General features: G+C 40.7%; 1 protein-coding gene across 4 annotated transcripts in view; it reads left to right on the top strand.

Moving 5' to 3' along the window:
* PCYT1B (phosphate cytidylyltransferase 1, choline, beta) overlaps nt 1–9,046 on the top strand; it is a 101,843-nt gene that overhangs the window by 33,604 nt on the left and 59,193 nt on the right. The window contains exon 2 of one of the 4 annotated variants that reach the window (XM_017516461.2): nt 738–812. The exons of the other annotated variants lie outside the window; for them this stretch is intronic. Coding sequence (XP_017371950.1) covers nt 738–812 — 75 coding nt within the window. The remainder of the gene's footprint in view (nt 1–737; nt 813–9,046) is intronic. 4 annotated transcript variants of the gene reach the window in all.

The following is a 9,046-nucleotide window of genomic DNA, read 5'->3' as shown; positions in this document are numbered from 1 at the left end:
GGGTTTCATCATGTTGCCCAGGCTGGTCTCGAAGTCCTGACCTCAGGTGATACACCTGCCTCGGCCTCCCAAAGTGCTGGGATTGCAGGCATGAGCCACCTTGCCCGGCTGATATGTATACTTTGCTATTTGTATATTATTATTTAGTACAAAGTTTAAATATATTATTATTCACAATAATGAAGAAAGGGAACACTCTATAACATATTTCCCATTTCCAAATAATTCTGGTGATCTAATAGATAACACTGGAAGGAATGGCATCAGATCCTACTTAGCAACTGTAGCTCTTGGCCTGCTAACAGAGCTTCAAAGTGCTCAGCCCTTCCAGGGGCCAGTATATCCAGCCCCAAAGAGAGCCTAGGTGAGCCCTTGAACGAAACACATTATTTCTAGGACCAGTCCAGCCCTAGTCAGGTAATCTGTGAATTAAAATCCATGGTCCCCAATTGTGTAACTATGCCTGGCCTCATAGTCGGATAGGTTGTGGACTGAGAAGGAAACGGATGGAAATGGAAGAAGGAAATGGCACTGGTTAGGTAGCAAGAGTACCTCAGAATAATCCCGCTACAGGGTGAATTCTAGAAAATAGCTGACCCAGAGCCTTTACATCAGGATGTGGGGTGGGGGTGGGGGGGTGGAAATAGAAGAGCTGTAATTAAAGCTGTTAGAATCCCTCCCTTTATCTGCCTATTGCTACAGTAAATCTGGTTACATTAATCTACTTTACCCCACAGTCTTCCAGGATGGAACCCCAAGGAACAACATTTAGAGATCCAATAGACAAAGAGTCAGGAAAAGAAGACAGACAGGTACTTCTCAAATAGGTGGGAGATCAGAGATCCAAGGGCAAAGCAATCACCTTACTGGTCATTACAGTTTTCTTGTAAAATATTGTTTTTGTCAAAGAAATCATCTCCTTTGCAGAAAATATCATCTTTGGAACATCTTTCCTTTAGTGACTCAGAAAAAAAGAGGTTTTATTATTGAAATAGAATCTAGCAAATACCTCAAGCTGAGACATGTTAGAAATATCTGTACTTCTATCCAAGTGTATTGCAAACCTCCCACACTGCATAATTTGTTCTAATGCTTGTTTCTTCCAATCGTCAACAATGTTTTCTATATGTCTTCTAAATATATTTGCTGACAAAGGAATGCATTTTAGTTTGACATCAGTTTTTTTTTTTTTTTTTTGTCTCTACACGTTAGAGCAGCTAGTTTTACTGTGGCATGAAGAACAGATGATTTTGCAGAGGTATGAGACTTTTGTTTTTTTCTCTGTTGAATTATGGAAACTCAAAAAGCCTTCTAAACATTTATCTTTTCATGTAACAGTATTTTGTGACATACTGGATTATCACATGACTCAAAACATTAAAACATTAAACATGAAAAAAATCATCGAGGTTTGTCTTCATGTTCTAGATGCTTCATTTTTAAAATATGTTAATTACAGTAACTTCATACCATCATTAGCTAATATCTCAAGGTGAGGTTTAACGCTAATGGTAGCAGATATTTCTAATAGTCTTCTGTGCGATAATTTTCAATTCAGCTATCTTCTTGTCAGATCACATTGGGTTATTGATGTTCGTACCTGATAATGTAGCGGCTGCAGAACTTATACAGGGAGTAGAAGGGTCAGCTCTGCCATTTTCTTGTTACTCACTTGTGCTTGCATTATCTTTGCTTTCCCATTTCATTGCATGAAATGTTTTAAGCTACCTGCTGATCTTACGTGCATTGATTTAGTTAAAACTAGATAATGTAATCCACAAATACCTTTATCTAGGCTCAGGTGAACTGCAGTATATTGCAATAAGCTGAAAGCAAATGAAAAAATGCCAGGCAATACAAGCCACCCAACTTTCACGTTCCCTTTAGGATACCCATGTATTTGATGTTGACAGAGATAGGGCATCAGTGTAAATCCATATCTTAGAATTAGAAGGCTAGGTGTCATGGCTCATGCCTGTAATCCCAACACTGGGATGCTGAGGTGGAAGCATTGTTTGAGCCTAGGAGTTCCAGACCATCCTGGGCAACATAGTAAGACACTATCTCTACAAAATTATTTTTTTATATTAGATGAGCACGGTGGTATGTGCCTGTAGTCCTAGGAGGCTGTTGCAGGAGGATTGCTTGTGCTTAGGAGTTGGAAGCCACAGTGAGCGGTGATTGTGCCACTGCACTCCGACTTGGGTGACAGAGTAAGATCCTGTCTCCAAACAAAAATAGATATTTTTTCTTGGTTTTTGTGAAGCTTTTTCTTTTCTTATTTTTTGACATGAAAAATAAATACATATACATTATCAAGAGGTTCTTGGAAACTGTTAACTCTAAGCAAAAGGATGTAGAATGAAACCGATTTTACCATAGGCTAATTTATATAAATAAGAGTTAAGTTCCTGTGGCATATTTCTGGCCACAAAAAGTCACCAAACTTTTTTAAATTTTTTATTGATTACATTATATTTATTTGTTTGTTTTTGAGACGAAGTCTCGCTCTGTCACCCAGGCTGGAGTGCAATGGTATGATCTCAGCTCAGTGCAATCTCCACCTCCTGGGTTCAAGAGATTCTCTCACCTCAGCCTCCAGAGTAGCTGGGCCTACAGGCACATGCCACCATGCCTAGCTAATTTTTGTATTTTTCAGTAGAGATGGGGTTCACCATGTTGGCCAGGCAGGCCTCAAACTCCTGACTTCAAGTGATTTACCCTCCTCGGCCTCCCAAAGTGCTGGGCTTACAGGTGTGAGCCACCGCACCTGGCCTTATTACATTATATTTGTACATACTTATGGGGTACATGTGAAATTTTGTTACATGCATACATAGAATGTGTAATGATCAAGTCAGGGTACCTAGGGTGTCCACCATCTTGAGTATTTATCATTTCTATGTATTAAGAACATTTCAAATCTTCTTTTCTAACTTTTTTTTTTTTGAGACAGAGTCTCACCCTGTTGCCCAGGCTGGAGTGCAGTGGTACGATCTTGGCTCAGTGCAACCTACACCTCGCAGGTTCAAGCGATTCTCTTGCCTCAGACTCCCGAGTAGCTGGGATTACAGACGTGTGCCACCACACCAGGCTAATTTTTGTATTTTTAGTAGATACAGGATTTCACCATGTTGGGCAGGCTAGTCTCGAACTCCTGACCTCAGGTGATCCACCTCCCTTGGCTTCCCAAGGTGGTGGGATTACAAGTGTGAGCCACCGGGCCTGGCCACTTTTCAAGCTATTTTGAAATATATAATACATTGTTGTTAACTATAATCACCCTACTCTGCTATCAAATGTTAGAACTTATTCCTTCTATCTAACTGTATGTTTGTACCTAGTAACCAACCTCTCTTCATCCCCAACCCTGCTCAGCCACACACCCTTCCCAGCCACTATCTCAATGACGGTGGTATCTATCATTCCATTCTCTACCTCCATAAGATCAACTTGTTTAGTTCCCACATGTGAGTGAGAACATGCAATATTTGTCTTTCTGTACGTGGCTTAAGTGGCTCTGAAAAGAGCCTTTGGTTTTTGAAAGTAGAAGTTATTCACTTGGAGCTGGTATACTTGGTGAGAGCCTTGGTATTCTCAGACACAGTGTGCTTGGCCATCCTCCCTAGGCAGCAGGCACAAGCTGTATGGCTCTCCCTGGAGGTGATTGTCGAGTACTTGTAATGTGTCAGGAATGATGTACCTGAAGATATTGACAAATGAGTTCATGATCTTCATGGCTTTCAATGAGATGCCAGAGTTGGGATGGACCTGCTTCAGTACCTTGTAAATGTATATACAGTAGCTTTCCTTGTGGCTATGCTTGTGATTCTTGCCATCCTTCTTCTGACTCTTGGTCACACCACCTTCTTGGCGTCCTTCTTTGGAGCAGAAACAGTGTTGGCTGGTTCAGGCATGTCACCACAAATCAATAACTATACTGAGAAAGAAGCTACTTCACCACCACACTTCTAAATAAAGACCAAAACACTCCTAGTATCATTCAACATTGAAATACATGTGAGCTATATATACATTTTTAAAAGACTAATAAAAACAAGATAATTATTTACCAGCTTATTCCAGTTCAGGGTAGTGGGTGACTGGGGCCTATTCTGGCACCTCAGGGCACCTGGTTGGAACCAGACCTGGACAGGACACCATCTCATTGCAGGGCACACTCACAAATATACCACACTTACAACACTGGGACAATTTTTTTTTTGAGACTGAGTCTCACTCTGTTGCCCAGGCTGGAGTGGTGCAATCCCAGCTCACTGCAACCTTCCGTTCCTGGGTTCAGGCAATTCTCCTGACTCAGCCTCCTGAATAGCTGGGATTACAGGTGTTCGCCACCATGCCCAGCTAATTTTTGTATTTTTAGTAGAGACAGAGTTTCACCATGTTGGCCAGGCTGGTCTCGAACTCCTGACCTCAGGTGATTCACCTGCCTCGGCCTCCCAAAGTTCTAGAATTACAGGCATGAGCCATTGTGCCCAGCCCACACTAGGACAACTTAAAGACACTAATGAACCTGATGTGTACATCTTTGCGATGTGGGAGGAAAACAGAGTACCCAGAGAAAACCCACACAGACATAGGGAGAATATGAAAATCCCACACAGACAGTGGCCTTGACCCATAACCAAAATATTTTTTTTTTCTCATCACATTATAATGAAAGGACATTGAACAAAATGACATTATTGGAGGATCTGCAGTATAAACAAAAGCGTCGCTGTCTAATGGATTGTCTTGAGCATCCCACATTAGAAAACATTGGTCTAGGTATTCTAAGTCTTACCCTTTGATCCAGCCAGCAGGGAGAAAGAACTGTATTTTCAGACTGCACATTCATTTGGCCCCTTGAAGAAAATCCTTTTCGGAACTGCTTTTTGGTGCTGGGGCTCTGCCTTGCATGGAAGGCACTATGGAGACAAACATGAAAAAACAAGACTGTCTCTACCAGGAAGCTGTTGTTGAGTGTGTCAGTACCGATGTCACTACAGCATCACCCAGCATGGCCTTTAAGGTAGCACCACGGGAGGAATTTCTCTCAGAACTCAGCATCAGGAGAACACTGTGCTTTTCCTCAATAGCTATTTTGCTTTGCGTTTAAGGACAATATTAACTTTGTCTCTTTGCTGTGACTCTGCTGGGAGCTTAAAGCCATTACAAAATGGCTTTAAGTCTTACCTTTTTGAAATGTAGAGGACTGTGATATGCATTTCTTTGGGGCTCATTTGACCCCAACCTTGAAAAAAACAAACATATTTCTCCTCCTCACCCCAGATCTTGCAGCTATTATTTTAAACTTTCAAATTTTACTTTTTAAGTCACCTCAAGTCCTTTGAGGAAGGAGGTGGGATATGAATATGATATAAGATTGTTATTGATGTCACTATAAACTCCTTAAGTTCAACTGCCTAAGAAAAAAATTATTTAGAGCGTGGAATTTTTATCTTTAGGTAAAGATTGTTTTCTATTGTTAATAGCATGTATGCATTTCATGAGTCTAAGAGGCTATTCATTGTAAGTTGCACTTCCATTTCAAAAGCGCTACAATGCAAAAAAATGGCCAACATTGATTTTAAGATAATATCTTTTGTAAGATCCCTCCTACTCTCAGAGACGTTAAAATGTGGGGAGAAATGTATATTTTAGAATCAATGAAATGTGGTTTTACTTATAGTACTATGAGTCTTCTTGCTATTTGAAATTCACTCACTGCTGTGAGGTTGGAAAGGGGCCACATGAGATGGAGTTATGTTTTATGAGTGGTCAGTGTTTTAAGGAGGCCTGTATCCCTAGGGCATAATAAAAATTCTGATCTCTGATCACCAGAAGGGCAGCATGTACTAGGCTGACCTAGATACGAGTGTTCAGGCACTGGTTTACTGGTTTAAAAAAATGAACTTATTATGTGGAAACTCTAAATAAAGTCTGAAAATGTGTGTTTTGTTTTTTGTTTATTTTTTGAGACAGCATCTCACTCTGTCACCCCGGCTGGAGTGCAGTGGCATGCAATCACAGCTCATTGCAGCCTTGTCCTCCCAGGACCAAGCGATTCGCCCACCTCAGCCTCCAGAGCAGCTGGGACTACAGGCGTGCTCCACCATGTCCGGCTAATTTTTCATATTTGGTGGGTTTTGCCATGTTGCCCAGGCTGCTCTCGAACTCCTGAACTCAGGTGATCTGCCTGCCTCTGCCTCCCAATCAGCTGGGATTACAAGTGTGAGCTACTGTGCCCAGCCTGGAAAATGTGTTTTTAAAAGATATTTAAGATAATTTTTAAACTGTGCTTTTGTTTTGCTTTTAACCAACTTCAAAATACTTATTCTCAACAGTAGAAAAGTGGGCAAAGGAGAGATTATTCTCTGAGGAAAATACAAATGGCTAATAAACATTTGAAAAATGTTCAATCTTTTTGTAATCAAAATAATGCAAATTGAAGCAGCATGATACCGTTTTTTGGTCTATAAAATTGACAAAGATAATACTCAATGCCAGTGAGATGGCAGCAAGATAGATGCTTTCATACATTGTAATGTGAGTAAAAATGATACAGCTTTTGTAGGAGGTAATTTACCAATACATGTTGAAATGTTCTTCAAATATTTATCTTTAAAATGTTCATACCCCTGATCTAAGTAATTCAGTCTCTAGGCATCTATCATAAGGAAATTATCAGAGGTTCAGAATCATGTTTAGAATGTTATTTATATTAGTAAAATATAAATCATTTAATATTCAATGATAGAGAAGTATTTAAATTAAGGCTCTTTTTCAGTGAAATGTTTTACAGCTATCAAAATTAGTGAGGTTGAAAACTAATTAACATGATAAGATAATCATAATATATGGAGTGAAAAAAACTGTCTATCCAACAAGATTCCAAAGTTGTTAATATGTATATGTAACATACCAGAAAGCTTGAAATGAAATATAGAAAAAGTTAACTATGGTTGTCTCTGGGAAGTAGGAAAAATTGTTGGTGACTTTTGTTTTCCTCTCTTAACTTTCCTAAATTTTCTATAATATATATTATGATGATAAGAAAAAGCTATGAAAGATGAACAAATGTATTTATTTTATTGAATTTAAATCCTGTATTTGTCTTTATCAATAATCATTCTCTCTCCTGTGACTTTAAATTCCTCCATTCAACAAATATTTAGGGACCTTCTATATGCCAGGTACTGCTCTGGAGAATAGGGATACATCAATGAGTAGACAGATCAAGTCCTTGCTTTCTTACAGCTTCCCCAATAGCAGGGAGAGACTGAGCGGAAATATACTATGTTTCCTTATCTGATTACCTGGACCTCTCTTCTACCTGCATCCATGCCCTTAGCTGAATGAGTGAATCTAGTCTAATGGCTTTATATATCATATACTCTGTCAGTTTCTAAACCTCCAGCTCTAGCTTAGTCCTTTCTTCCAAACACTAGACTTGTACATCCAACTGTCTACCTGACATCTCCACTTGGAGATCTCACAGGTGTGGCAAACAGAATCTGTGAGAATGGAATTGTTACTTTCCCCATCCTTGTCGTCCTTCCCACCCCCAGACCTACTTTTTCAGTGTTTTTCCTCTCCTAGAAAATGGCAATGCCATCTTTCCAGGTCTTCAGGCCAGTAACTTTGGAATTATCCTAACTCCTCCCATTCTTTCACATCCTACATCCAATCTATTTCAGGTGTTATATATCCAAAATCTGTCCAGAATCTCACCACTTCTTACCACCTCCACTGCCTTCACCCTGACCCCTGCCTCTGTCTTCTTTTGCCTATTATACCAGATCCCTTGGTGGCTTTCTTATTTCTACCTTTGACCTCTTACAGTTTATTCTCAACACGTTAGCCAGGTGGTCCTGTTAAAGCTAAGCCAGATCATTGTCATGCCTTGTTCAAAACGCTTTGATGCCCAGCACTTTGGGAAGCCGAGGTGGGTGGATCACCTGAGGTCAGGGTCAGCATGGCAAAACCCTGTCTCTACTAAAAATATAAAAATTAGCCGGGTGTGGTGGTGCATGCCTGTAGTCCTAGCTAGTTGGGAGGCTGGGTCAGGAGAATCGCTTGAACCTGGGAGGCGGAGGTTGTAGTGAGCCAAGACTGTGCCACTGCACTCCAGCCTGGGTAACAGAGTGAGACTCCACCTCAAAAACAAAACACAACGAAACAATGCTCTGATGACCCTCATCTCCCTAGAGTGAAAGCCAGTCTTTACAGCGTCCTAAAAGGCTCACGCACTGGGTGCCTCCCATCTCCTTTCTTCCCGCCTTACCTCTGACTACACCTTTTCTTTTTTGCTTGCTTCCTCCAAGCATACTGTCCTTCTAGTTATTCCTGGAAGAAGCCAGGCATGTTCCTGCCTCATGGCCTTTGCCCTAGCTGTTTTCTCTGCCTGGAATGTTCTTTCTCCACATGGCTTACTTGATCCTTTATATATTGACACATGCATCAACTTCTCTGACTATCGTATTTACAGCTATACCCCCAACACTCCCTATTCCCTTTCCTTGCCTTATTTTTTTCTATAGCACTTAATCACCCTTTAACTAAACTACTACTATTTTATGTTCTTTTTTGTTGCTTGTTTATTATCTTTAAGTGTTATGAGGGCAAAATTTTTTGTTTTGTTTTGTTCCCTGGTGTTTTGTTCAGAAGCCAGAACAATGCCTGGCACACAGGAAGTATTCAAACAGTGTTTGTTGGATTTCGGAAAATGAATTATGGGTAGATACTATGAAAGTAATTGGCCGGGTGCGGTGGCTCATGCCTGTAATCCCAGCACTTTGGGAGGCTGAGGCAGGTGGATCACAAGGTCAGGAGATCTAGACCATCCCGGCTATCAAGGTGAAACCCTGTCTCTACTAAAAATACAAAAAATTAGGCGGATGTGGTGGCGGGCACCTATAGTCCCAGCTACTTGGGAGGTTGAGGCAGGAGAATCGCTTGAATCCCCGGGAGGCGGAGGTTGCAGTGATACAAGATCGCACCACTGCACTCCAGCCTGGGCCACAGAGCAAGACTTTGTCTCAAA

This window comes from Cebus imitator, unplaced genomic scaffold (assembly GCF_001604975.1).
Source record: "Cebus imitator isolate Cc_AM_T3 unplaced genomic scaffold, Cebus_imitator-1.0 Scaffold589, whole genome shotgun sequence".
Classification (NCBI taxonomy): Eukaryota; Metazoa; Chordata; class Mammalia; order Primates; family Cebidae; genus Cebus; species Cebus imitator.
The sequence above is the reverse complement of the archived record's forward strand: the minus strand, read 5'-3'. Positions and strand labels throughout refer to the sequence as shown.